The sequence below is a fragment of the Candidozyma auris genome, chromosome 1 (assembly GCF_003013715.1).
Source record: "Candidozyma auris chromosome 1, complete sequence".
In the NCBI taxonomy this organism is placed as follows: domain Eukaryota; kingdom Fungi; phylum Ascomycota; class Pichiomycetes; order Serinales; family Metschnikowiaceae; genus Candidozyma; species Candidozyma auris.
The window spans coordinates 2,493,658-2,521,640 of record NC_072812.1 but is presented as its reverse complement, the minus strand read 5'-3'; the positions used below and the strand labels follow the sequence as shown (position 1 = coordinate 2,521,640).

At 46.7% G+C, this 27,983-nt stretch overlaps 9 protein-coding genes and 2 non-coding genes across 11 annotated transcripts; 5 read left to right on the top strand and 6 right to left on the bottom strand. All coding sequences in view use genetic code 12, as the record gives it.

Annotated features, from left to right (window-relative positions):
• Nucleotides 1-115: 115 nt before the first annotated feature.
• CJI96_0001175 (uncharacterized protein) lies at nt 116-739 on the bottom strand (the record flags this gene model as incomplete). Its single annotated transcript, XM_029032528.2, has 1 exon — nt 116-739. The coding sequence occupies one exon, from the start codon at nt 737-739 to the stop codon at nt 116-118; it is 624 nt and encodes a 207-aa protein (XP_028892843.2).
• Nucleotides 740-1,519: 780 nt separating this feature from the next.
• Nucleotides 1,520-1,591, top strand: CJI96_0001174. The gene has a single exon. It is a non-coding gene; the product is annotated as a tRNA-Glu (tRNA).
• A 105-nt stretch (nt 1,592-1,696) lies between these two features.
• FGR32 (Fgr32p) lies at nt 1,697-3,985 on the bottom strand (the record flags this gene model as incomplete). Its single annotated transcript, XM_029032527.2, has 1 exon — nt 1,697-3,985. One exon carries the CDS (start codon nt 3,983-3,985, stop codon nt 1,697-1,699), a length of 2,289 nt encoding a protein of 762 aa, XP_028892842.2.
• A 204-nt stretch (nt 3,986-4,189) lies between these two features.
• On the bottom strand, nt 4,190-4,271 carry CJI96_0001172. Its single transcript has one exon. It is a non-coding gene; the product is annotated as a tRNA-Leu (tRNA).
• Nucleotides 4,272-5,788: 1,517 nt separating this feature from the next.
• Nucleotides 5,789-6,022, bottom strand: DAD4 (Dad4p; the record flags this gene model as incomplete). Its single annotated transcript, XM_029032526.2, has 1 exon — nt 5,789-6,022. The coding sequence occupies one exon, from the start codon at nt 6,020-6,022 to the stop codon at nt 5,789-5,791; it is 234 nt and encodes a 77-aa protein (XP_028892841.2).
• Nucleotides 6,023-6,443: 421 nt separating this feature from the next.
• On the bottom strand, nt 6,444-9,041 carry LEU3 (leucine-responsive transcriptional regulator LEU3; the record flags this gene model as incomplete). Its single annotated transcript, XM_029032525.2, has 1 exon — nt 6,444-9,041. The coding sequence occupies one exon, from the start codon at nt 9,039-9,041 to the stop codon at nt 6,444-6,446; it is 2,598 nt and encodes an 865-aa protein (XP_028892840.1).
• A 503-nt stretch (nt 9,042-9,544) lies between these two features.
• CJI96_0001169 (uncharacterized protein) lies at nt 9,545-10,861 on the top strand (the record flags this gene model as incomplete). Its single annotated transcript, XM_029032524.2, has 1 exon — nt 9,545-10,861. One exon carries the CDS (start codon nt 9,545-9,547, stop codon nt 10,859-10,861), a length of 1,317 nt encoding a protein of 438 aa, XP_028892839.2.
• Nucleotides 10,862-11,236: 375 nt separating this feature from the next.
• On the bottom strand, nt 11,237-12,991 carry GAP6 (Gap6p; the record flags this gene model as incomplete). Its single annotated transcript, XM_029032523.2, has 1 exon — nt 11,237-12,991. The coding sequence occupies one exon, from the start codon at nt 12,989-12,991 to the stop codon at nt 11,237-11,239; it is 1,755 nt and encodes a 584-aa protein (XP_028892838.2).
• Nucleotides 12,992-15,575: 2,584 nt separating this feature from the next.
• CJI96_0001167 (uncharacterized protein) lies at nt 15,576-17,213 on the top strand (the record flags this gene model as incomplete). The annotated part of the gene is made up of 1 exon (XM_029032522.2): nt 15,576-17,213. The coding sequence occupies one exon, from the start codon at nt 15,576-15,578 to the stop codon at nt 17,211-17,213; it is 1,638 nt and encodes a 545-aa protein (XP_028892837.2).
• A 2,431-nt stretch (nt 17,214-19,644) lies between these two features.
• Nucleotides 19,645-20,838, top strand: CJI96_0001166 (C2H2-type zinc finger protein; the record flags this gene model as incomplete). Its single annotated transcript, XM_029032521.2, has 1 exon — nt 19,645-20,838. One exon carries the CDS (start codon nt 19,645-19,647, stop codon nt 20,836-20,838), a length of 1,194 nt encoding a protein of 397 aa, XP_028892836.2.
• Nucleotides 20,839-25,307: 4,469 nt separating this feature from the next.
• On the top strand, nt 25,308-27,899 carry CTN3 (carnitine O-acetyltransferase; the record flags this gene model as incomplete). The annotated part of the gene is made up of 1 exon (XM_029032520.2): nt 25,308-27,899. The coding sequence occupies one exon, from the start codon at nt 25,308-25,310 to the stop codon at nt 27,897-27,899; it is 2,592 nt and encodes an 863-aa protein (XP_028892835.2).
• Between the last annotated feature and the right edge of the window lie 84 nt (nt 27,900-27,983).

The window sequence follows — 27,983 nt, the reverse complement described above, 5'->3', positions numbered from 1 at the left end:
GTATAGCACTACTTGTGGCATCATCGTCAATTGACCCGGAATTCAACGAGGAGAAAAGAAAAAATTTAAAAAAAAAAAAAAAAAAAAAATTAGAGGGCAGACTCAGAACGTCCCTTCACACTAGAGGCACTTCGTTGGGGGCCTGCTCAAAGGAGTTGGCGCTGAGTTGGCGGAAGAAACGATCAATGTCGTCGCTGAAACTTGGACGGCGGTTCAAGATCGAGTCAAACACACTGGCGCTATCAAACTCAAACCGCTTCTTCTCGTACTCAAGATTTTTCGGCACAAGCCCATGCCTCATCCCAAAGTCAATGGTACCGTCTCCAGCATTCGTCACAGACCTGATCAAGTCGCTGTAGGTCAGATTGACGACAACAATATCCTCAAATGACTTTGCCTTCATCCGTAGCCATGAGCGGTTCATCTCCTTCTTCAAAGGGGCGGTTACCAGGGGCGTTGTCATGTATGCTGGTTTGGGGAGCTTTAGTCGAGGCAGCTCCTCGGGCTCCTTCTTGGAAACTTTCTCACCTTGAGTTCGAGTTTTTCTCGTGGGATTTTTCCTCGTTGGCGCTTTCAGTGGCTTCTTCACCTTGGCAACCCTCTTCTTTACCTGTGGAGGCTCTCTCTTCTCTCTTACAGTTCGTCTTGAAGGCATGTCTTTCTCCAACTCCTCAGAGCGTTTGAGCAACTCATTGTAGCGTAGTAAGTCTCTCTCAAAGCTGTCCTCGCTGAGCACCATTGTCTTCGCTTTCTATGATTGGTGGAGTTGGGGTTCTGGAAAGATGTGGTGGGTGGTTCTTCAACTCCTGTCACGTGTAGCTCATCGAAGGGCCCCAACGGCTTTTGTCACGAACCAACGGGAATTTGATATTTTTAGGAACCTATGGAGGTTATGTGGCTGGCAATAACTCATTATGTAGCGTAATTTCTGATATTGTGCCTTCGTGGTATTTTTTGTGACTGCTGTTGATTTACATTTACTGAAAGATTTGCAGATATGGCTGCAAAATACAAGTGCGAAGCAGCACTTCACGACAATTAGGATCAAACCAAAAGATCATGTACATCAGAGCCACAAAAAAACTTATTGTCAAACTTTGTCTGAATATAGATCCAAAGACATGCTAAAAAAGAACTTTTTAAAGTTTTTTTTGATCATTGTGATAAGAGTTTTAAAACTGACCTTCATGATTGGAGTGCATGTGGGCTGCAATCAGAAGCTGTTGAACTATATTGAAGAAACATAGTCGATGAAGAGATAGAAATTGATTCAGCGGTCCTGAAGCTCATTTAGCAATTAAGATTGACTTCAATGTTTGGTTTGCGCTGTAAAATTCTGGTCACAACAAAAAAAAAAAGTTTTTCAAGCCTATCGGCCGCGAAAATCAAAAATTGGCACATAAGGATTATATTTTAGGTGATAATGAGCATTTTATTGTCATCAAAATTCTTGATTAGGTATAAAACAAATCTCGTTAAATAGCTCATAGTTTTTCCGCACACTTCTCATTCATCAACATCCGATATAGTGTAACGGCTATCACGGTTCGCTTTCACCGAGCAGACCGGGGTTCGACTCCCCGTATCGGAGCTTTCTTTTTCGATTTATTACGGCATCTATTCAATTTTTGCTTTCCTCTACTACAGATTTGGGCACTGATACAGTTGGAGCCTTAGACAGGCTCTCATGCTATTTTTATGCTATGTTGTTTTGCTCCTTAAATGTGTCCCACGCCTTATTTAAAATGATGAACACTGCTTGACATATCATCTGATCTTCCAACTCGAACTTGCCCAATTTGTCTGGATGAATGGCACTGATGACCTTCATGTAGTTAATTTTGACCTTCTTGGTGAGCATAAGATCGTTGATGGTGATTTTTTTCTCGTTCACAAATGGAAACCCGAGCCTTTGGGGCAAGACATCACTGAGCGACATAAGAAGGTTCCTCAAGTTATCTTCCTTGCCACTGCTCCAAGCCTGAACTTTTTCGTGAACCTGATCATGCAATTTGAGTTTCAACTCCTCTTGTCTCTTCTCCTCTAGATTCTGCTTCCTTATTTTTTGCACCTGAGCATTGCTGTCGGACACAGGGGTGCTTGATGTCAGACGTGCCGGCTTCTTAGAAACAGGCTTAGGAGGATTGATTATGTTGTTGACTCTCCTTTTGGCGTCCATTATTTTCTTCTCTGTCACTCCGTGTTTTGATACAAGCTCGATGTAGCATTCAAGGGAGTCCGTGAAGTTTTCAAGCATTTCGAGACTTTCTGCTTTCCGCGTCAACAACTTGATGTACCAGTACTTGATACTCTTGTCGTTCAATGTCCAATCTTCGTCGTTGAAATTATCTCCCACAAGCGCAATGCCGTCATCACACTGCTGCTTTGCCAACTTGTAATTCCCGAGCTTTATATTTGTGATAGCCAAGTTCGACATAATGACAATGCGGAGTTCGTGCTTTTGTGGTAAACTCTCAAGACATTTGTTGTATGCGTTAAACGCATCATCGTAGTTTCCATTGGTGAACGATTCAGTGCCCTTCTGCTTGAAAGTCTCATAGTCAGATTGCTGAAATGCGTTGAGTGCCTCTGATGTAGTATTGCGAGGCTTCGACGAACTCTTCGCTGGCCGTCTTCTCGCTGGCGAAGTGTAAGCGACATCTTTGCTTTGTGATGCTTCAAATCTTTGGCTGGGAGTGTCGCCGAGGCCTAGCAAGTCTTCCTCAGGTTGCGGCTGAGAATGTTTCTTAGCTTCAGGTTGAAATTGAGGTTCAGGTTGCGAAGGTTGAGCAGGTTGAGAGACTGGCCTTGGCTCAGCTGGAGGATCCTGGCGCTGTGATCTCGATGTAGAGGTCAGAGAAGGTCTGCGAGGCATGGGAGGTTGTGGCGACAGACTACCATCTTTGCTTTTGCTTCCTGAGAAGCCTTCCTTCAATTTCTCGAGCCTTTGTCTATGTCTTTCCTTCTCACACTGCTTCTGTAGCCTCATAATTCGCTGAATCTCCTCCTCATCTATATTCTCAGCATCGGAGCCGTAATCTTCATACGAAGTGCCGTCCTTCTTCCGTTCCAGTGCTCTCTCTTTATACTCACTCTGCTGCCTCATCCACGCAGGCATTTGTTTCTGGCCAGTTCTGTCTCGAGAGTTCTGGAATTGTTCAATGTTCTTTGAAACAGTTTCCTTAGATTTGGCGAGAAACCACGAGGCCTTCTTGAACATGTCAGTGGAGAGGTCCTGCAATGTATTGCTAAAGTCTGACTGGCTCTGCGAGCCTTGCTGACTTGCCGATGGTCTTGGAGGGTAGCGTGGAGACTGAACTCTTTTATTCGAAGGAGTCAGCTCATTGCTTCTCATGATGAAGTTAACACAGCCCTGGAGATCAGGGCCCACTTGGTCAATTGCTTTATTCGACGCATCCACAGAGAACCCAATGTCTACAAGTCCCGCAAGAACAGAGTCTCGACCGCTGTCCAGTCGCTGTGCAGGGCTCGTCGCTGACTCTCTTGAAATGGGCCTTTTTGGTTGAGGTTCAGGTTCTGTTTTCCGCAATGGCTCCGGCTCTGGTTGTGGCGTGAATGCATCTGTGAAATCGTCATCTAATAAGTTTCCAACCGAAGCTTTTTGAGGCTGAGGCGCCGTAGGAGGCTGTGCTGCTTTGGACGGTTGATTTCCTCCTCCCAAGCCAAAGAGTAGATCATCATCAATGGCACTGCTCTTGGAGGTATTTTCAGTTTTTCTCGATTCAAATGCGGCAAACGGGTCCAGAACTTGATTTGCTACGTGCACCGGTTTTCCAATTGGAGTGCTGTTTCCCGATAAAACGTCCCAGTCGTTGAATGGACTCAGGCATGAAGGTGGCTTCTTCAGTTGCAACTGCTCCTGCAAGGAAAGCTTGTTCATGCTGTTGTTTAGGGAGGAGTTCAGTCCTGAGCCTGCTGCAGACAGAAACAAGTCAGCAAATGCATCTTTTTTAGGCGGAGCCATTGGAATGTGAGAAGTTTTTGGCTGTTTGATCTGGCGCTTTGAGCTGTAAGCGTCTCGCCCATAGACGGTGCAGTCACGTGACAAAACACTCGGCTCTGCAGCGACCTTTCAGCCCTGAACTCGAGATTTTCCCAACGCTATTTACAGCAAAAATCTCATTTAGTGACACGCCATAACTTAGGTTCGACTTAAAGCAAAAAAAAATGACTCCGGCGTGATTCGAACACGCGCATCTTACGATAACAGAACTTGAGTCTGCCGCCTTAGACCGCTCGGCCACAGAGCCACTTTATACACATGACTAGGCTGTGAAAAATCTGATACAGATTATTGAGATCTGGTTTTGGTATCAATTTGAATAATCCATTAAGTTTTGAAAAAAGTCCTAGCAGACAATGCATTACATGCGTGAAAAGCGAATTCAAGCGGTTTTAGAGGCTCATGAAGCATTTCAAATCCAGCGATAAAACATAAAGAAGAAATCAAAAATAAACTGGGAATTCATCTGAATGAGAGCTGATATAAATAGGCGGTGACATCTACTCTCAGAGTCTCTGCACTTCCCGAGTTGTTTTCGATTTTCTAACCCAATAGGCGCAACTCAAAAAGCTTGCAGTGGTAAGTTTCAATCAATTTGGACCGAAAAACCGGCTCAAATGTACTTTCTAGAAACTGAACTTTATGATGCTCATCTTCGCTACTAACCTCGTTTCGCTTACGTGATGGAGCCCTACAATATCGAAGCCGCCACCTTGGCCACAGCTCATATAGTAGACCAGCTTATACGATTTCATCAAAATAAACAAACAAACTGACCCAAAACTTGCCAAATTACAAATTTGCTTTCATATTCTTTCCTTGACTGTATCTCCAGTAGTGGTGCTGTGTGCAGGCGAGACGCTCTCAATGTATGGATTTTTTTTCCAAGTACTCATCTCCATCATCAAACCTTCTACACTAAATCCCTGCCATGCATTTGATGTACACTTTGGGCCCCGACGGCAAGAGAGTCTACACTTTGCAGAAGGTCACTGCTGACGGCGAAATCACCAAGTCTGCCCACCCTGCTAGATTTTCTCCTGACGACAAGTACTCCAGACAGAGAGTTACCTTAAAGAAGAGATTCGGCATGTTGCCAAACCAGAACTAGGGGATCTAAGAATGCTACTTGTCTGTGGCTATGAGCTTATCTCGTTTTGTACTATACCTCGGCATTTTTTAATACATAAGAAAAGGAACTGAAAGGTGGGGTGAGCTCCCCGTGTAGCCACTAGCCAGTATAACACGTAGGGGTTTCATGTTGAACGAAGTGAGGTAGTTCTGTCGCAAAGATGCGCTATACTCCAAGATGAAATAGTATACATTTGGTTACGACCGACCAAACGCAGCGATCGTTCCAACTACTTCGATGCCTGTCCATTGTAGCTGATATTTGACTTCAAACCGGGAACATTTGCAGATTTCTGCAGAATCCGAACATGAATTAACAAAGTCTTATCCTCAAAATACTCAATTTGATGAGCTCAGCATTAAGAGGCGTTTTTAGCGCCATGGTCATTTCTGAGACCCACATGAGTGAGAAAGCCCCGGGACTGTGGGCCACTTAACAACCATCTATAACAACGTGTGTCGTGAATTACAGCCCTTAATTGCTCATCTGGCTACCTGCTTGTTGTGTAGAGAAACAAGACTTGGAGCAGAATCTTTTTTAAAATAACCAACGCCAATCGAAGCAATATGACGAGAAAAATCCAGGCAAGCACATTTCTTCCTGATTTATCTTGTGTGTCTGTCTCTCACGCTCTACAACGGCTTTCTCTTTTGGCCAGTGGCTTCTAAGTTGTACTCAGCGTTCTGAGAGTAATTCTCCCACATCTGCGCAACAATCTCGACATTCTTATTGTCGCTATTAATCTTATGCAAAAACAAGTTCATATCATGGACGGAGTCGTTGAGGGCTTTGGTGCTGTTGATGATTCTTGCAAGAAGCGCCAGCTGCTGCTGCTCGTGCGGGTTGACCATCTCATTTGAGCTCATTTTGTAGGTAATTAGAAAAGACTAAACCAAGGAGATACGTTGAGCAAGCTTGCGTGATCAAAAATGGGCTCAAGGGTAGACGTGGGTGGAGGTATTTGAGGTGTTTGAATTGTTCGAGGTAGTGTTTGTGGATGTTGATACGCGATTGTACATAGAGTGCGAACAGTATTGAGACTGGCGATGAGGGAAATAGATGGGAAGGGTGAGTAAACGATACTTCTGAAGTTCAGAATCTATTAAATACTCTTTGAGATCTTTTCAGTTTTTGTGAAAGGAAAATTTTGGACTTGATCAAAAATTTGTGCTTTCTATGTGGAAAGCATTATATCTGTAGACTTGGCTGCAAACATGATACTCCTTTTCTCTGCTGCACTGACAGTTGACTCATTCACCAGTGTGTTTGCAAAGTCTTAGCTTCACATTAGGTATGGAACCCAAAATCGTTCATGAGACTGTCGACGTCTTTCCAGAGCAAGTCACTATTTACATCAAAAACATCCAAATTGCCAACTCCCTGAGAAGGCGACTCGTCGAAGCTCAAAAAAATGTCTGAAGCTTCTTTGCTGATCTTTGGCTTGTGTCCGTTACCGGCCACTTGTGGGGTAGCGGGATTGTGCCCGTTGTTGGCCATTGCAACGTTCCGCAAATATCCTGGAGAGTTGGAGCTACGGGAATTAGGCTCCTCATTCTTCACACTGGGTGAGGTTTCCGCGCTGGTATTCACCACTTTGAATATGGAGCTTCTCTTTGACGCAGCAATAGGCTGCGGGTCCAAGGGAATTGTTCGTATGATCTTTCTCGCCTTGCTTTCTGCATCACCCACGTTGGAAAGAGACCGCCGGCGCTTTCTACCGGAGCTACTGCTTCCGGGCGTCGACTTTTGGCTAGGTGTTTTGCTGTGCCTTCTTTGTGTTTCTGGCGATTCTTCATCCCCAGAGGATAGTGCGTGATCATCTTCATCGTCTTCACCAAAAGAATTGACCTCATCGTCATTATCATCATCCGCATTATCTCTGACATCTGTTCGCATACTTAGCTGAGCCATACCGACTTGATCGCGAAGAAGGGACAAACAGTCGAAGAATAACGACGCAGCATTGCGTGACCTTGTTTTGATCGAAAGTGTCGTCATCTGCTTCTCATCTAGGGTCTTGAAAAGCGGCCACATATTTCTCATTATTCCGCTGGCTCTGTAGGCCACATCATGCTTCAAAATAGATGCCTTGGCAACTATGGTGATAGCGCTCATGTATGTTTGCTTGCCTTGTTCCACATCAAGGACCGACTTAAGGGGAGAGTGGGCGAGCTTGACAATGATGAAAGACGCTTGCCAGATATTTAGAATCGACACCACAGGCATGTACTTGACGAACTCCTTTTCAATAGATATGAGTGTCTTCACGCACTCAATGAGAGAGATCGCGGCGTTGTAAAGCCTGACGAGCCCTTTGGAAAGCTCAAAAGGTGGGATATTTGTGGCATCGAGAAAGTAATGTGTGAGGAGATGCACTCTAGCAACGATGTATTTGATCTTTCTGTAGCCATTATCTGGAACGTTGTCTTGAGTGAGCTTGAGTTCAAGTTGATCAAGCTGGCGTAGAAGCACTTTGATAAGAGAGAGACGTTCGTTAACGTTGGCACCATAATCAGCTCTGGTGTTAGATGTCAAGGACCGAGCCACCTGGTCCTCAAAGTGGGCAATCTCCATCAAATGCCGCGTGGCAACTGGCAAATCAACATATTGTGGGCGCAATGAGTCGAATTGGACAAAGGCAGGGTACCCAAACACTGTGGCGATATTCTGCGACACAATATTACACACAATCCATGTTTTCATTTGTTCTTGAGCCATGGCATACTGCTGGGGCGAGATTTCTTCACTCTGAGCCTGGTCTAAAACCTGACCTGAAGAATGGAGTCCTATGCGGATGCTCTGAAACAAAGCTACACCAATAGTGTTCCATGAGGAGTCTGAGCTAAGAGACGACGTCAAAGGCGGCCAAATCGAGTATAACACAAATGCCTGGACGGAATAGACAGAGCACGCATTCATGATGGGTTCGTCCTCCTCGGTTGGGTGATACCTGTTTATAGGGGAGATGGTGATTTCTGAAAGGATGTCTTTTACCAAGGGCAGCAATGTAAGAAGAAGACTGCCGCCGTCATCTCTTCTCCGCAGTGCCACAAACATAATCACCCAAAAGAGGGCAGGGCAGAGTCTATAGATACGTTCTGGTCCTCTGGCTATTTCTACCACGGGGAGTGTAGGATGATAGCATTTGACGTAATGCAAATACAACTGTGCAATGTCTTGAGGCAGTAGAGTTACTGAACCAAGCGACTTTTCTTCACAAATGAGTGCCAGTTGCGGCACCACGAAGTGGTGTGCCTCGGACGGTTTCTCTGAAGGGTTGATATTCAAAAACAGCTGCTTGGGAAATCTTGACAGCGTGGGCTGGAGAGGAGGCGTGATTTGAGCTGAGGGCAAACCAGAATAGACACTTGAGGTCATCGGCGCTGGAGGAATAGCAGGAGCCGGCGTCTTGTTCTGATATAGCAGCTGCCCAGTCTGAGAAGCGTTTACTTGTGGAGAAGCTGAAGATGCCGAAGGCATCATTTCTGGCGGCATTTGACTGGTAAATGTTTTCTTCAACTCTGCGAACTCCTTTTCTATCAGCGCCAAACGTGCCCTTTTCTCCGTTCTCTTGAAGTCTGCTTTCACCACACATTGTAGACCTTTCTTCTCACATCGAGTGCACGGAAGAGGATCTCTGACCTGGGCATCACACTTCAGTTTCTGCTGGCGACACGAGGTACAAGCTAGTCTTTTCGGCTTGAGTGTATGGTCTCCTGAAGCTCTCGCTGCTTCTGGGGACCTTGATCTGCCACTGGCTGAGGAAGCACCATTCATATGGTAATCTGGAGATTTCTCTTCTTTGATCTGGCGGTTGAGCTCGGCGAGTTCGTGAGAGATGTTGGCGATTTGTGCCAAGCGATCCAACGAGGACTTGTGATCCATGTCCTTGCGGCTGGGCGGGTGCTGCAATTGTAGCTGATGATGGTAGTTGTGGAGATTTACGGCATCACGGCATCACCTAAAGTGCACTACTAGTGAGGTAGTGAGGAATGGAGAGAAGTTTTGAGACGGACAAGGCGAAATGTGCAACTTGTGGGATTAGGAAAAATTGAAGAACATGGATTCATTGGAAAGCAAAAAATGGTACTGGCCAAAGCGGGAAAGCCAAAACATATTTATGGTGCTTGAAATGATTCACGTGACAAATCACGTGAAAAATGGCACATCTGGATATGCTGTGGTTATAGTGATCTATTCTACACAAATAGCCATCACTTCGTAATAACCAAAATAAAAGTACCATTAGCATATACTTATGGATGCCCGATAAGCTCTCAACATTTGTTTCATCGTGATGCCTTGTGGGCGCTGTCTGCACTCCTCGATTTCGCAACCATTTCACTTCCTATCAATATCTGCTACTTCATCTACATCAGCTTTTCTTCATGAACGCTGTGAGGGAAGTGTCATCAGATGTCCAGCTTCTCCTCATTTCCGTGTTTCTCCGGCGTGGAAGCTTTGGTCTCACCAACCAAGTCTTAGCGCTTTTCCTCAAGGCCGTGGGCATCTCAAAGTCCAAAATAGGTCTCTTCATGACTTTGACGCTTCTAGGAGACACCGCCATCTCGTATGTGCTCACGTGGTTTTCTGATCAGATTGGGCGTCGTTTGGTGATGATAGCAGGGGCATTGTTGATGCTTGGGTCTGGAATTGTGTTCGCTATGTTTCTGAACTTCTGGGTGCTTTTAGCAGCAGCAATCTTTGGGGTGATTCTGACGTCTGGTGATGAAACGGGGCCGTTCAAGACGGTGGAGGAGGTGTGCATTTCTCACTTGACGCCTCCAAAACATAGGGCGTCTATTTTTGCTCTTTACGGGTTTTTGGGCAGACTAGGTGCCGCCTCTGGTGCTCTCTTGTGTGGCTTCCTTGTAGACTACTGGAGTTACGGGCTTTCGTGGGACGTGGAGAAATGCTACAGGTCGATATTTGTGGGTTACTCGTGCGTTGCCGTCGTGAAACTTGTCCTTGCTGCTTGTTTAACGAAGAACTGTGAATTGCATGAGTATATTGGGGGAAATGCTGGCGCTGAAGTCACAGAAGGAGACGAGCAATCACCATTGCTTGAAGAAGAGGACGAAGAGCAGTCGCTGGCGTTGGCGAAGAAGTCTGGTTTCAAACCTCAAACTAGACGACTCCTACCAAGACTTCTTTTTGTGTTTATGCTCGACTCCTTGGGATACGGTTTCATGCCACCGGCATGGATCGTGTTTTACTTCAAAAGAACCTTCCATCCCGCAGCATCTGCGCTTGGTACTTTGTTCTTTGCTACAAACATGGTGGACTCGTTATCTTCTATTGCTTCTGCCTTCACGTTCAACTACTTAGGGCCCGTGAAGGCGATATTGGCAGCACAGCTCCCTTCAGCAGCGTTTTTCTTCAGCATTGCCTTTTGCAAATCATATCTCTTGGCCGCCACCTTTTACTTCTTGTTCTGTGCTACGGGCACCATGGACGTTGTTCCACGCCAGGTTCTTCTTACAGCTATTATACCCAAAGAAGACCTCCTTAGGGTGATGGGAACGGTGAACATAGCTAAGACGTTTGCAAATTGTATTGGTCCCGTTTTCACCGGCAGATTGGCCGAGCATGGCTTACTCAGCTTAGGATTCATCATCAACGGAGTTTGTTTGGTCGTTGCGGATACAGTGTTGGGACTCAGTTTTGCACATCTTGATGCGGATGTCCTAGCAAAGCACAAGTAAGGAGCGATAAGGTATTCAAAATAGACTCGGTAAAAGTTCAGTTTATCTCCGTGAAGCTGATGGGATAAAACTAGTTGAACTATCTTCGGTAATACGAACCCTTCATTCGTTCATGTTGCCTTTGTTTCAATTGCAAATGAGAATTATAAATCATTAGTCCATGCTTACTAGCATCTGTTGTTGTTGTTATAGAAACGTAACATCACGGTGATCAACCGGGCATGAAATCAAAAGTGCTTGAAATAAAAACACTTCACTCTCATCCATAAAGAGGATCTAAAAAGACCCGCAAATTTTCTCGTTGATACCATTATTTTTATTGACCGTCTATAAATGCACCTAGCGTAGTCGTAACTCATAAAATACCTTGCATGCTTAGAATAAAAAGTGGTATACTCGTTTATACCATGGCTTGGCTCTGAGGGCAGCTCTCTCCTCCAAAAGTTCTTGCTGAAGCTTATCAAAGTCTGTTTCCTTACGTCCCGTGTCAATGTCCATGGTATCCAAGGGCACAACGAAGCGCCACTTCTTCTTGCAAATACCGTAGTATAATTTGTGGCCAATGTAGAAGACACCCACAATAACAGCACCCAAGTAGTTTTTGAAAAACACCACTGGATCTGGATCAGCGCCCAAGGGGAACAAGGAGACCCAGAACTGGAGACACAAGATCACAGTCAAGCAGACAGTGGCATAGACAGAGCCCCAAACACCAGTCTTGGACAAGTATGGTAACTCTGAGAGAGGTCTGCCCTGGCGCTTCATGGCAGCTCTAAAACGTACATGACCCAAGGTACAAGAGGCCCAGGTGAAAAGCGTGGAAAGAGCAGAAAGAGCCACCAACCAGGCAAACACCTCACCTTGTTTGGGAGAAGCAGCCACAAAAGCCATCAAACCAACAATGGCAGAAGTGAGGAAGCCAACAAGCGGTCTGCCGTTTCTGTCGACATAAGTGAAAATGCTTGGGGCCAAACCTTGCTCAGCCAAGGAAAGAATGGTACGAGAGAATCCGTAGACGGCGGAGTTGCCGATGGAAAGAAGCGAAATGATCACAACCACATTGAAAATGGAAGGAAGAGCCGTGATGCCTCCGGTCTGGATGGCAATAACGAAAGGAGATGCGAAAGCGGTCGAGCTGGCCGTTAATCTGTCGTCATTGTATGGCACCAAAAACGCAATAAGCGTCAAGGTGAACATGTAAAAGATGATGATTCTGTAAAAGACCATTTTAATGGCAGACGGGAGGGCAATTCTTGGGTTTGTGCTGGATTCAGCAGCCGTAAGAGCCACCAACTCGGTTCCAGCAAGAGAGTAAGTGGCGGTGACAAGGACGGAAATGACACCTTTAAAGCCGTGGCTAAAAGCACCAGGGTTGTGCCAATACTTAGCACCAATGTAGCCGGCGTCACCACCACCGCAAATCAATACAATAGCCAAAATGTCAAAACCAACAACACCAATCAATTTGAGGATCGAGGCGACCAATTCAGTCATGGCAAAACCAGCGGTTCCGAAAAGGTTGAGTCCCAAAATGAGCACATAGAAAATGGCCACCCAAACCACGGTGTTGATGCTGGAATTCCAGAACTCGATGGCAAGCGATGCAGCCACAAGCTCCAAGGGTAAAACCACCACCCAGAACATGGCGTAGTTCCAGCCAGCAGCAAAACCAAACGAAGGGTCCACAAAACGAGTGGCGTAAACAGCAAAAGCGCCCGACACCGGGAACGTCGAAGAAAGCTCTGCCAACGCCTGCATCACACAGTAAAGAAAAGAAGACACGATGGCCCAGCCAATGAGAATACCAGCAGGCCCACCAGCGTTAAGCGCCTGGCCAGAAACGACTAAAAGACCCGAGCCCACACATCCACCAAGGGCAATGAAAGCCTGAGAAACTGGGTTGATCGACGACTTCAAGTTGGATTTGGCGGTTTTCTGGACGGCTTTCTCGAGCAGATCAAGCGACTCGTTTTCCAGCGACGAGTGGTCTGCTTCAGCAGGTTTGAAGGAATCAACAAAATGCTGCCATTTGGAAACATGCACAGCCGCCGGCTCGGGCGACGAGAGCCTGGTGGTGCCGAAATCTTGCGATATATATGAAAGGTTGTCGTTGCTGGACGCTTTAGACATGGTTGCAAAATCCACCAAGGGAGTCAATTGAAGGTGTAGGGATAGCAAACAGATGCAAGATCAGCAATTTATAAAAAAGCAAAGGCTCTAACGAAAAATGCAAGCAGACGCCAAAACAAAACTAAGGTGGTGAAAAATTCCCCGGAATTTTTTGCCTTTTTATAAAGGTGACCAAAAAAAGTCCGACCGTTAGTCAGAGGCTGCGAAAAAAGGAACGATGCTTCAAGCAAGAAAAGCGCTGCGAGATGTAGGCGAGCATGGCAATTTCGCCGTGCCGGTTTGAGCGGTTTCGGCGGATGGGGACCTGACCTTCTTTGGTGAAAACCAGAAAAAAAAAGAAATAAAAAAATTTGGTAAAATGACCAGTACACCACGGCATTTAGACCAGTGCACCAGCGTTTCTCTTCAAGAAATCAACTCGAATGCCCTTTAATTTTTGCAGAGCTGGCGCTTCGAGCTCCTGAGACCATCGCGTGATGGAAATGCGACGGGGTGCAAATGCCCTAGAGCAGCGCCGGAACCGGCCACCGTCTGTGTGCAGTACGGGTAAAAGAAATGAGGAGGCGGCTAAAGAAATTTTCGTCGGCGCTAGCCGTGGTCACGTGACGCCTTCTTCAAGTTCCAGCGATTCAAAAGACGGCTAACACACACCAGAGACCAAAAAAAAAAAAAAGAGTTTTCGCAAAGACCAGCTCCTTGAGCTCCAGGTATTTGCCCTGGTGTGTGGGTTTTTCAGCTTTTCCCTCGTTAGCGCTTGTCTCCGCATTTTGCTAAGGCGTTTGTAAGCGTCGCATTTTGGCTGCAAAATGGAATTGGCCTGTTCACAAAGTGCGATAAGGTACGTTCTGAAAGAGGCAAAAAGGCAGTGTGTGGAATGTGGGGCTCCAAAGTTGACAAGTAGTGGATGAGAAATCGATGAGACGAGAGGTTGACTGAAAATTGAAAAATGAAACAAGAAAAAAAAAACAATGACTTTCAGAGTGGACACAGGAAAAGAGTGGAAAGGGTTTTTTTTTTTTAGGAATTGTGGTAGCTTTGGGCAGAAGTAATAACTCGGTGAAATCAATTCTAAGTTGATATTTAGGGAAGCTCGGTGTACGTGAGATGCATAATGTAGAGACTACCATTGCAATTGGGCTCAAAAACAAAGCTTTGGCATCTTCCATGATGGTCTGTTCTAGCACACAGTGACAATTTGCCATTGTGATGATGGTTCTGTCAGAAGTCACAAATAATCTTTTGACAGTTCGTGAATTGATTTTGAGAGTTCGTCAAGTACACCCCAAGTAGGTGCAATTGAGGACCCCACAGGCGCATGTTTCATGCCGAGATCCATGAGCAAAGGCTGCCTAAAAAATTGTGTTCTTTGTTGATTGGCTCATACGACACTTATAAGGTTCTGTAGTGTTTTTGTTGTTTATTTGGCCGTTGCTCATTTGGCTAGGAACAATATAATAGGAACACTAGTCCAAGCAGAGATGTAGCGAGCCTATAACGAGACTTGCAAAGTAGCTAAAGTGCAATCAAAGTAATTATTGCAACTTTAAGAGCACAAGCAGTACAAGTTGCCTTGGCCCGCTCATCTTGACTTTGTCGGTTTTTTGTTTAAGGTTGTGGGATTCCGCTGGAGGGGACGACTGGTTATGAGCTTAACCTTTTTGTCGGTGAGTCCCGCTGAAAAGAAGAGTAATTGAGCCGTCAGAACTAAAAGATGTTTTGAAAAGTGATCTAGAATTGGATTTAAACACACTCAATGGCTATGGCTAATTGCAAAATTCCATGAAGGCATCACGAGATACCAGAGGACCAGGCTGATCAATACCAAAACCTTTAGACGAGATCTATGGAGTCCACATTAAGCTGGCTCCTGCAACGAAATTGTTCATTTAGACAGGTAGTGGCAACTCCAATCGTTCTTGAGCCTGTCGGGCAGATTATGTTGTTAACGTCGCCTTTAAACCGAGAGCCTCATGCTGCCTCGCGTAAAGAAATATCCTTATTCATGATGGATTATCTCAAAATATTAAACTGAGCAGACCCTAAGTTCCATAGAATCACCAATAGTCTTCTTCTCTTGAAACTCTCTTAATCAACTCTGCCAAATGCAACGTTACATCAGCTACCCCAGACTGCGGCTTCTTATCCCAAGCAATTACGTCAGCTAGCTAGCCTAAACAGCAACTCCAGCGAAATTAAGACAACTAACACACTAGAAGCATCTAGCGTGTCACCTGAATACCCAATTTTTCCGAAATATGACATCATTTCACCACACTCAACCGAAATCGGGCCTCGCTTAATCGCAAAGCCGCATTTTGCAGCCATTCCATGTCCTCAACTAAATTCACCACCAGAGACCCCAGAAACCCCACAAACACACTTTTCTACTTGCTTCAGCTTCCAGCTCATCAAATCCCCCACAAACCACAAAAAAAATAAACCCAAAATCCTGCCCATCCTCACCCATCGCCTGCTGTCTCCCCTATTGAGCGCCTGCACACAGTGCGCCATATAGTTGCTATACATTTTACACCTCACCTACTACATCCTCAATTGCAACCATTCTGAAACCATCTTCCTCAACATGAGCAGCGACTTCCGATTCAAGTCTTCTGTCGAGCCCAAAACGCTTCACCGCATATTTGCCGTTTGCGGCACCGAGTGGGGGCTGGGCGACCCCGACGGATTTGCCAGTTTCCAGACAAAACAGCTTGTGGACGCCATCTTAGGCGGAAGAGCTGCAAAAGCGTACTATTTGGAGTCGAAAGAAGGCGAGATCGCGTCCGTGTGTGTGGTGACTCATCACAAGGCCTACTATAAGGATTCGGGTGCCGGAAGCGTTGGTGCAGCCGATCCAGCGTCGTTTGGGGTGCTTCCTGCTACGGCGCTCAGATTGAGCTATGTGTTCACTTTGGCGAAATTCCGCGGGTTGGGGTTGATGGCTAAGCTTGTTAAAAAGGCAATGGCTGTCACCGAGGAGGAGATCTTGAAGAAAGAGCTCGACAAGTCCAGCGACAAGAAGGGCTCCTTCAGGGACATGGTCACAAACAACGAGGGGAAAGTCGATCCCCAGTTGGCCACCTATTACTTGGGCAAGAAGTATGCGTGGTACTTGTACTCTGCCATCAAGACGACATACTCGCAGTTCGGGTTCAAGCCTTACCCTGCGGACGGTTACGTGATTCCTAGAAGTGTGTTGGAAGGCGAGGCCCACGAGCTTGTGCAAAAATTGCTTGCATCGAGCAACGGCACTTCCGATAAAGTTCCCGGGAAAAGGCTCCGCTTTTTGGATATTCTGAATCAGCACGACAAGGATTTGGTGGCATCTATCTTGCAGATGAAGGAGTTGGACTTGTTGACGGACCTCAACAAGTCGCTTTTCCACCTGGAGTTGTCTGGCGGGCGCAGGTCGTCGTCGTCATTGACCAACGTGCACACGGCGCTTTCGCAGACGAGGTTGGGTTCTGTCAATGAGCTTTCTTCCATTGCCGAGAAGGTGGGTCTGGTGAAGATCGGCGCTCAGGGTGGCCAACAAGGCGAGCCCAGACACAAGTCGTCGATGCAGACGCTTTCCATGTCCAAGTTGTTTTTGCAGCCTGACTTTGCTAATTTGCAGAAGCAGTTTGCCGGGGACGGGCCTCGGATCAAGAAACGTGGCGGCGACGAGGCGTATGCCAACATCAAGGGCGCCATTTTGACCAACGACTTGCAACAGAAAAGCTACTACGTGTTATGGCTGCAAATCATCGACGGCAAGTTCTTCATTGTGGGTCTGGGTGAGTTGAAGGCCGATGTGTTTGGCGCTCTTTCCGATCCTACTCGTGTAGAGGACAGATTTGGCAGAAGACGCTCGTCGTTCACGGGGACCAACGAGTTGGGCGGCTTCAATTTCCAGGACTTGGAGCTTCTCATTAGCACCGCTGTGTTCGTGGCGCTGAAGCGGAGCCCAGAGCTCGACCGTATCTTTGTCACATCTCAGGATTTGCCCGACACCATCCCCAGCACGGTGTTGTATGACTTCTTCACCAACTATTTGCCTCGCAGCGTTCCCAACGTGTTGAAGAAGGACGAGGAAGGGTCGAAGGAGTCCAACACGGTAGAGTATATCGAGGACTTCTCAGACAACTACAAGCTTTTGCCTATGGTGAGGCGCTTTGGTTTAGATAGCCCCGAGTTTGAGCTTGACTGGATAGCCAGCGGCAGCGTTGTCACCTGGGGCTGAGCAGGAAGGATATAAAAAGTTACTAGAGTATGACGAGTAAGGGAGTTGTAGAGAGTTTTCCCCAGTATGTTCTTTTCTCCCCACCTCCAGCCCTCTTTTTTCGCCTCTTTCAGACTTTTACCTTTAGCCGGTGCCTGAGGCATTCACCTACATCGACACCTGCCCAAAAGCCACCCCCCCCCAGGGCTTTTTCCCCATCTTGGCCACCCCGGCAAAGAGCGATAAGCGAAAAGGAAACGACAAGGGAAACTTGGACAAACAGGGATTCCCACAATGAGTATTGTTGTTTGTGCGTGGGATACCAGGATAATGGGAGGAGAAGAGCGGGCCAGAATAGCGAGAACAGCGGCTCAGCAAAAGGGGAAGGAAGGACAAATACGAGGGTGAATTAAGGGGTCATTGGCGACTGAAAGCGATAAATTTAGTTCTGTTGAAGATGAGACACTTTCAACAATGGAATTTGAAATTCATGGAAGGCTGTTGACGATCAACACTCAGCTCTCATTGGGGGAATAATGGTACCGTTGGAAACGACGTTAGGACTTAATTTTCCTTAAAAAAAATGCATTGAAATCACTGGCTGAAACTTTCAAAGATGGAAGTGGAGTCCTCAATGGAGGTGATGGAATGGATCAAGGGAAATTAGGGACAAAGGAGTGTGGGAGGAGAAAAAACAGCATTGACGTGAAAAGAGCAAGTAAGAGTCAAGCAAGCTGACAAAAGCTTCTTTCCAGAGTATATTTTCCAGCTCTAGTCCACCCCTAGCTCATTCTTAGCTACCACCACAATCTCCCACATTAACAGCATTCTTATCCCAGGGGCCCTGAAAGGACTCATTTTTCTCTTTCTTCACCTTCTCTATTTTTTTGTGCAATTGTCCCTTTTTCAGTTGACCTGATGCCAATTAGCTTTCCAATTGACCGTCCAATTAAGCTCATGCCATTTTTTTTTTTCTGTTAATAGTATTTTGTCGTCGCCATTATTTCCTCGGTTCCTCTTCCCTGGATTCTTCAGGTGTTGACAAATCTTCACCATGGTGCCTTTCAGCCTTGCTGCCAGCAACCACTGCCACGGGGGCTTTTTCAGGGGAAGCCCTGAAGATGATCCAGAAGAAGATCCGGGAACAAGTTGAGAGATGAGAGGAAATTGAGAGAAATGAGAGAGATGAGAGAAAATTGAGAGAATTAAGAGAGTTGAGAGAATATTGAGAGAGTTGAGAAGCAAAAGGTGAATTTGGGAAAATGCCATTCCATTATCTTGACGTCTCACTGCTTGACTACACGAGGCCTCCAAATTCACATAATCGCCAGACCTTCGTTACAGCCACTGGGGATCGGATTTGCCTAATTTCTCCATTCCCCTTTTTTTTCTCCGATTGTGTCACTTTTGATTTTTATTTTATTTTTTTTTCTTTTCGTGTTTCGTTCCTTTGGTGGCAGTGCATTCCAGCTTCTCAGCTAGCGAAGGCATATAAGTCAGGAACAGGGCAGAGAAGACACAAACCTGGGGAAAACGAGACAAAAAACGAGGCAAAGCGGTGTCACATGATTGGCTGGTGCCTGGAGCCCCCGGGGGCTTCCCCTGGGCGTGCCCTGGCTTATCTGCAGTACCAATAACTATAAACCACACGCACACACCAACTTTTTTTAAACTCTTAGCTAAACTGACCCTTGAATCCAATACTCTATTCTCTTATCTTCTCTATCCACTTGCCGTCTTTTGTCAGCCGTGTATAGAATGTGCATGGGGGCTGTGGGCCTGCGGGCGTGGGCTGCCGCTTAAAATCGCTGCACATAGCTGCAGGGGACGCGTGTCCTGCAGGTGGGCCAGGGGAAGCGTTGCTCACGTCGATCTTGCATTTACGCCGCCGTGTCTAGGTGGTTTTTGAGAGGGCAGAGGTGGGGGTTTCTTGAAAAGTGACAATACTACCGGCTTTCTTGCGGACCATCACAAACTCAAGGTTTTTGGGGCTGGATCATAAGGGGCGCGGGGAGTCGGGTTCCTGAGAAATGTTGTGATGTTTTCTGCACACAGTCACGTGACCGTCTCTACACAATGCCGCTTTATGTCAGTGACGTTGCGTACATAGGCTCTGCCGTCAAATGTACGGTGGTTGACTTGGTCTACGAGAACTAGGCCTGCACACAGGGCGGCGGTCTAGCACAGCCTTGGGTTTGAAGCTGGCTAAGCCGCGACGGTCGTGAACCCTTGGGCAGTGGGCGTCCTGCAGACACCCTCATACCTACCTTGCATGACGCACCACGTACAATAGTTGAGCTCGGCCGCCACGCTATATGCACGCCGCGCGCCTCACACCCACCTTTGACGTGCATCACCCTCCACCTCCCACCATATAAGGTGTCGCTTACGCCCTCATGTAGATTCAACCCATAACTATTCCTTCAAATCCTCATCCACCCAAATTCCTCCCATGTCGTATCCCGTATATTACCAGCAGGAGTACACGGCCAGACCGTTCATGGGCCCCTCGGTGGTGGACAACTCGCAGTTCCAGCATCCTTCCTACTCGTATCAGCAAGTCCAACAAGTCCAGCAAGTTCCTCAGCAAATGCCTCAGCGTGTGTCCCAGCTCGTTGACTATTACCAGAATTTCCAAGGACGCAGTCAGGGAAGCACCCAGATGAATCAGAGTCAGATGAACCTGGCCAGTCCAAATCTGGTGAAGCAGTATCAACAAGGTCAGGCAAACCTCTTGCCCCATATTCACACGGGCTCCACGCCCCAGCCTCAGCCCCAGCAGCAGCTCGATACGCCGTCGTCACAAGAACCCAAACTCTCGCCTCCAGCGTTTTCGTTGCAAGTGCCTGTTTCGGGCCAGATTGTGCTGAACTTGGCTGGAATGGCCCAGCCGCAGCCCAATTACCAGGGTTTCCAGCAGCAGCAGCAACAACAACAACAACAACAACAACAACAACAGCAACATCAACAGCAACAACAGAGCGCCATCTTGATGCAGCCCGTGGTGCAGCCCGTGGTCCCCAGCAGGTACTCGCCAGGCCTGGTGGCCACCGGGGCCGGGTCGGGAGTAGCGTACCCGCTCAGCCCGAGCCTGGTTTCGGGAGACGTGCAAAGAAGAGACCTGGACGAGCTGCTCAAGGTGCCAGGGACAAGCATCAACTACAACTCGTTGGTGAGCTACACGGTTTCTCCCGCGAGCAAGCGCCGGCGCCGCTCTGACTATAAGTCTGTAGGGGCCGACCAGGCGCTGACGAAGCACACGTGCCAGACTTGTGGCAAGACGTTTCCCAAGCCCTACAACTTGAAGCTGCACATGAAGACACACTCGACAGAGAGACCGTACAAGTGTCTGATGTGTCCCAAGTCGTTTGCCAGGCTGCACGACCGCAAGAGGCACGAGCACCTCCACCAGGGGGTGAAGAACTTCAAATGTGAAGGGTTTCTCAAGGACGGCGTGACGAAGTGGGGGTGTGGCAAGACGTTTGCGCGGTCCGATGCGCTTGCAAGGCACTTTCGAACCGAAACTGGGTGGCTCTGTATCAAGCCGTTGATGGACGAGGCCAAGGAGGCCGAGCAGGGCCGGCTCCAAACCGAGCACCCGTCGTACTTCCAGCACTCGATCGCGCTTCCGCCGTTACAGAGGTAAACACCGTGAGGTGACACCGGTCACGGCGCCGAATCGGCGATTAACGATCTGAGCTTTTGAAGTGAAACGGTAGAAGATGTGTCTAGTGAAGGACGAAGTTCGAAAAGGGCGAAAAATCGGCGAAAAATCGGCGAAGAAAAAAAATTAAAAAAAAAAAAGGAACAAGAACAAATGGAGGCGGGCTGGTGCTGGTGTTGGCGGGTCCGACAGACGGCACTGGAGGCTTCGTATTTGTTAGCTCGACGTTGGCAGGGCTGACGCAGCTACAGTTGTTCACGAGAGGAGTTTTACAGTACATACTCGGCAGGCAGTTTCTGTCCCATTATACATAGCGACAAGAGATACATTTACTGTGGGTCACGTAAATGGCAGCATTGTTTTGTGGAGACCGCTGAGAATGCTGCGGAGGCAGCACCAGTGCCGTGGACATTGTTTGGGTAGAAAGTGGAGGCCTGTTTTTTTTTTTTTTTTTTTATTTTTTTTTTTTTTTTTTGCTTCCTTTTTGTCAAACGTCTTCAACAATAGACGAACAAGTGAAGCCATTGTGTTCGAGTCGAGCTCGAGTTTGCCTTCAGCCGTCTATTAAGGGGCTGTCAGTTGACGATCCATCGGATTCAAATTGACGGTTTTTCGGTAGCTCACCAACTGTGAAGAAAGTATGCGCTTAGAGCTCTTGTTTGGAGATTTCTCTTGAAGGTTTTTTGGAACACTGAGTTTTAGCATCGATTCCAGTTGTAAATGAAGATGCCTAACCAGATTTCAGGTTGGAAAAGTTGTCAATTGAATTCTGAAAAATTTTGCAAGAATTCTATTTTGTGCTGTGAAGGTAGCCGTTGTTCACTCTTGGTGGCATCCGACAATCAAATCAGGGAAAGGATGGTTTCCTGGTATAGTGGAAAAAGCATTGAAAAATTTGACTTCGAAGCTTTTGTGAAGAACTTAATGATCTCTAGGATTGAATCCAGACAACACCATCAAATCTCCAGTTTTGCTTTCTCCAGTTGGAAGACTCCTTGTCTAGATTACTATTGGACCAAACCGATGATTCCAAAATTTTTTGCGGGCTGTGAAGAGATTTTCGGCTGTGAACGATTGACTGGACAATAGTGTTTCTTCAGTAGAAATTGCTGAAGAATTAAACTGCATTAGTGTAATTTGGAGATTACAAAACCCTCAGTAAAGCTTCTTGAAGAATGCTTTTTCAGAAAATGTACACTAGAATGTTTCGTTGCCATTGGTTGAATTGCCCAATGGCTGCAAAAATGACAGAAGAAATGTCCCCTTCTTTTCTTTTTCTTTTTTTTTTTCCAACAACCTTTTCACTTTTTCACTTTCAATGACAAATTCGTCGTGTGCTTCAAGAATCCAATGGACAAAGCTTGACTTTGTTTAGTTTTCGTCAAAGCGTAGCTTGTGTGGGCTTTGGCGGCGATTCGAGGCCAGATAAGAATTTCTAAGGGCTTTTGGCTTCGGCCTCTTTTCTGGCCCTTCATTTTCACAGGCTTTCCTCTGCAAAGCTGAGGCTCAAAATAGGAGTTGCAGAGAAAAATTGATTTTTGCGAAGGGACAGAAGGGCAAGGATTGGAGGAATTGGGATTTGAGGGGTCGCTTGTACTTTTGGTAGTTTTTTTGTTGGCTGACTTTTTGAGCTTTTTTTTTTTGTGTTTTATTTTTTTCTGTTCATGATCCAGATAGTGCTCTTCTTCAAGCTGACGCTGGGTTTGGGTATTTGTTAAGCCTTTTTTTTGCGACGAGGGAGAATGGCAACAAAGTGGATGAGCCGCACGCACCTCACATGGCTGCAGGGACATAGATGCAGGCACACTCATTTTTCTGTCTCTTTTTCCCATCTTGCCCGGCTCACGGACTCTGCAAGGAAGCATGGCCAAGGTAGATAGTAGAGATTATTCACGTTATTTCCCAGAATGAACTTGTGGTTTAGGACCAGACGTGCCCAATACAGCTCTACTGTCCTGACGCATAGCCGATCTTGTGGCTATTGTCTCGACGCAACGGCGCGATGTGATAGGTTGTTTGTTGGAGACAGCACATGCAGGTACATACGCATGCACATACATAATACATGGCACATGCATATTCCCCTTTTTTGCGGCAACCATTCTTGCCCGACACATGAAAAGCTCCCACCCATACTTGATTTCGTCAGCGTCACCCCTCCAGCAGATCGCAACCGGCCAATTGTAGTTGCTAAAAAATGACGGTTTGATTATGCGCCTCGCTTGTCCAATGAGGCGCCCACCTCCCCCAAAGTGTCGCCGAAAATGAGCCCGGGCCACACGGAGCCAGTCCACTTCCGAGGGTCAGCAAGCCTCGATACTGACAGAGGCTGACGCTCAGCCCCCGCCTGGAACAACTCTCTCCTCGGTGCACGGGTGTGAATCAAAGAAGCTTTCCGCATCCGTGCACCAGGCCCGACGGGAACGGGACGTTCAGGCGACCCGAAGTTCTCCCGATCGCCGTGTGCCTTATAAGAAAGTGGCAGTGTCAATTGTGTGGGCTACACCTCTTTTAGGAGGTGAGCGTGCCACAACGGGAAAAAGAGCACGGCATTTTTGCAATCAAAGATTTCGTAGTAGCGATTTACGAAAAAGTGGTAAGTTTCCGATTTTGAGTGGCTCTCAGGAAAATGTATCAAATCGTTTTGTGGCACAATCTGTAATTGGCATTTGTTCTGGAACCGACGTTTCTGGGGATGGCTTTACGTATTTGTCAGTTTTGTGGAAATGTGCTTTCAAATGCAACGGGCCAAGTAACAAATGTAACGTTGATGACGTTTGCAAGGAGCCTTATCACAACAGAAATTGAACAATGTGGGTTATGAAAAGAGCATATTCAGATGAGCGAATTGACTGTTTGAGTTCAGGTCGCTTGTAAATGGCCTGTAATGTTGACATCATGACGTCTTAAAGCTTGTTTCCTTAGCCAAGTGTAGATTTCACTTTTGCTGAAAGAGCCTTGAAGTAGTTGTTATCTCTTCTCTTTTCCTCTTTTTCCCTTATTCTTTTCTTTTTTGGTGTACTTACTCTTGAGCAAATTCACAGTAATAGAGAGTATTGTTACGTTTTCATTTGACGCCTTGATGGACGAAGCCAATCGAATGAAAGGTAATAACTGTTCATGCCTGTGATGTTTCATTCTGCAAGACAAATTCGTGTTTTGACGTAGGTACTTTTACCGTATACCAGCATCAGTGGCAGTTGAGGCTGATAAGTAGCTAAAATTAGTGACAAACCCACCAGCACTGAAAAACAGGAGAGTCTCGACTTTATTGAGGTGTCTTCTCCAAAGATAGGGAAGTATTTCTTTGATTTGATAATCTCAAGCTCAGTTGCTGGGGGATGCTGACTTCTCCTTGACTCGCAGTTCAGCCTCCGCCAGCAACATGATTCTCAAAAGCTCCACAGGATATGACAATCATAGCAACTTGCCAGGCTCCTACTGATTGGTGCAATCTCGAGGAAGCCTTCTCAATACTGAAGTTGGAGATACTTATTTTGTGAAAGGTGCTAGGAGATCAATGCATAATGTTCCTGGGGCGGCATCTACACCGTGAAGAATTCAAAACATCGAGTTTCAAGGGAATTCAAAACACCGTGTTTCAAGTTTGCATTCTAGAGAATTCAAAACATCGTGTTTCTAGTTTGCCTTCTCCCTTCATGGCCTTGGAATCTTACTATTGTAAACAACGAGTCACAATCGATCGTTTGTTAATATAAGAAATCGCCTCACATTCAGAGCCACCAGATCAACCCATTTCCTTGGTTCCTTCCAGATAGCATAGAATTATCATTCACAGTTCATGTGCAACGGTTCTTCGGCGATCCTTGCGTGCTCCTTTCCTAAACCATTACCCTTCGGCTCGGGTTTCCACCAATAATTGGTCTAAAAGTTCTGATTGTACTTCAAAGCAAGAACCACATACTCGTAGACACAAATTGGCTTTTCGAACGCATCGTATTCACCCTCTGGTTCTTTTCACTTATTATTCAATCGCCACACACTTAGCAGAAGGGCCCCATAGATCGCATTCTAGTGGGGTTTTGAACCCCAAAAACTCATCAGTGAATTTTCCCAATTTCAACACGTTCTCAAGCCCTCACCCCTCCTTGTCAATTTCTTCGTCATGACGAAATCCCGGACTTTCATTGGCTGCACTCCGAGATCTCTCGGCGATTAGTCTTCGCAGGTGTTTCACACGAGTCGAACCCACGCAAGGTCCAAAAAAGTTCGATCAACTTTCGCCAGCTTCGAAAACGAATCCATTCCTTGATTTTTTTTTTATTTACTTCTTTGTCTTAGGAGATAGTTTTGTGCTTTTCCACTCACAGACAAATACCAGTCCTGCATCCAACCGGGGGAAGCCCACCACCCCCACACTTTAATTCTGGGGTACTTAAACATCATCAGATTCCCCTTCTTTATTCCTGTTTGAGATTCCACCATTTCCTATGAAATACTCGCTTTTTCAGTACGAGGAAGACCTCCCTCGCCTCCCCGTGCCGGCGTTGGCAGAGTCTACCCAGCAAATTCTCGCCGCTTTGAAACCGCTTCTTTCTGTAGAAGAATATTCGGAAATCCTCGATGAAGCTGCTCAATTGATGTCGAACAAAACAGTCTCGCTCATCCAGAAACACCTTGTGGCGGCTCTGCAGAACCCAGACGTCACGTGCTATTTGAACGCCATCAACGGCGAGAGCTATCCTGGCATCTACGGCGACTTGAAAGGTGACATTCTTCCCAGGAACCCCTTTTTGGTGCTTGAGGAGGATCCTTACGCCCAGACGATCAATCCGCCCAATCAGGCACAGAGAACGGCGTCTTTGGTGAATTCGACTTTGAAATTCATTGTCAGTTTGCGTAATGGCACCTTGAAACCCGATGTGACCCCAAAATCAGGCACTCCCCTCACGATGAAGTGCTACATGAACTTGTTTGGCACGACCAGGGTCCCTGACGAGCTGCAGGAGTACCACCACATCACCATTTCCAAGTACAAGCACTTCAACGACTCGCGCCACGTGCTTTTCATTTGCAACAACCAGTTCTACACTTTGGAGGTGCTTACCAAATGTGATGATGTAACAAAGAACCCAAAGCATCAGCTCTGGTTCAACGACGCTGAATTGGCGCCCATGGTGCAGGCCATTATGGACGATGCTTCTTCGGTGGATAAAATCACCGCTGTCAACAATGGTATCGGCGCCATAACCACCCAGACATATGGACAGTGGAGAACTGCCAGAATGGAGTTGAAAAAATCAAACAAAGAGTACTTAGAGGCCATTGACAACGCACTCTTTGTGGTGGTGCTTGACTCAAACAGCTCTCCAAAGACGGATCAGGAAAAGACTCAGGTCATTTCCCACGGTACCTCTCGATTGCACGAAGGAACAAGCATCCAGGTGGGATCGTGTACTTCACGATGGTACGATAAGCTTCAATTGATCGTTACTGCCAACGCAGTTGCTGGTGTTGTGTGGGAATCGTCACTGATGGATAGTACTGCGATCTTGAGATTCATCAGTGATATTTATACCGATTCCATTTTGAAGCTTGCTAGGAACATCAACGGTGCCGAAAACACCTTGTTCGACGAGACAGTTCAGTTTGTCTCTGGTAAAGAAAGCGATGTGAAGCCAATCGTGAAAGAGCTCCATTTCAAGAAGACCCCAGAGCTTCAGCACTTGATTCACCTTTCAGAAACGAGACTTGCAGATCTCCTCAACCAGCACGAGTATAAGAGCTTGACAATGAAGCTCGATTCTCATCTTTTGAGCAAACTGGGTCTTCTGCCCGACTCCTTTTTGCAAGTGGGATTCCAGGTTGCACACTATGCGTTGTACGGCAAGATTGCCAACACGTTGGAGCCCATCACCACACGAAAATTCCGTGACGCTCGAACCGAGTTAATTGCTGTTCAAAACGAACAGATCGAAAACCTCGTTAGGTTGTTCATCACTTCGGCAGATAATGAGAAAAAATGGACTACCTTTAAGTCTTGTGCCCTTGCTCACACAAAGCAGTATAGAGATGCGATGTTGGGACATGGCTTCGAGCGTCATATCGGCGCGTTGCTCCAAGTTATGAAAAAGCCTAGTGCTGTTGCCAATCTCAACGAGATCAATAAGAATGTCGAGGGCTTAGAGCCAATTCCGCCCGTTGAAGAGATGGCCAATACGTATATTCCGTTTTTGTCAAATGAGTCTATTGAAAGACTCACTGGCGCCGAACTTTTGATAAGCAATTGTGGGAACCCAGCGTTGCATCTTTTTGGAATCGCCCCTGCTGTTGAGCAAGGCTTCGGTATTGGCTACATCATCCACAGAGATAAGGTTGTGGTGACGGTGTCGTCGAAGTTCCGGCAAACCGAGCGTTTCCTCAGCACGTTTCGTTCTGTGATGAAGGAAGTGAAGAACATCCTTCGTGGAGAAGCAGACTTGTTGGAGGAAATGGCCGATACTGAGACCAGAAAGTACGAGCTCAAGCGCCTCAGAATCGAAAGAGAGTTGAAAAACGTCAACAAGGACTTGCACTCGACCAAGCACCCAATTGATCTCCGCATCGACTCAACCTCGCTGTTGTGGAAACCAGAGTCCCCTGCCAAGGAGGTTCCAAGACCTCATGAGTCTGGAAGCAATTCCGACGACAACAAGGACGACGAATTCAACTATCTCGGTGGATACGGTTACTTTGACGTTGACGAGGTTGAGATTAGGCGTGAGGAGCTCTCTCGCGAGGAATCTTACTTGAGTAGCACAACATCCAGCTTGACGTCCAAATCCGGTTCTCGGGTCACTTCAAGCGGCAATTTGTACGGAATGGTGAAGCAACCTCACCACGGAATACAGCTTCCTCAACAGCCGGATCTCAGGCAAAAGATCTCTCTCAACGACCAGATAAGGGACCGTTTGCAGCCAGACGTGCTGCTGCCTAGTCTTGACCAGGTGATGACGCAGGGCGAATACTTCCAGCCACAGCAGCAGCAGCAGCTGAGAAGGAAGAACCAGATTGGGCGCGAGGTGCCCATGTCGCGTCTCTGAGTGGCAGACGCCGTTTTATTTATTCGGTACATATTTATAGTAGTAATGATACAAAGCGTTGATAATAGTGCACACAGTGCGACT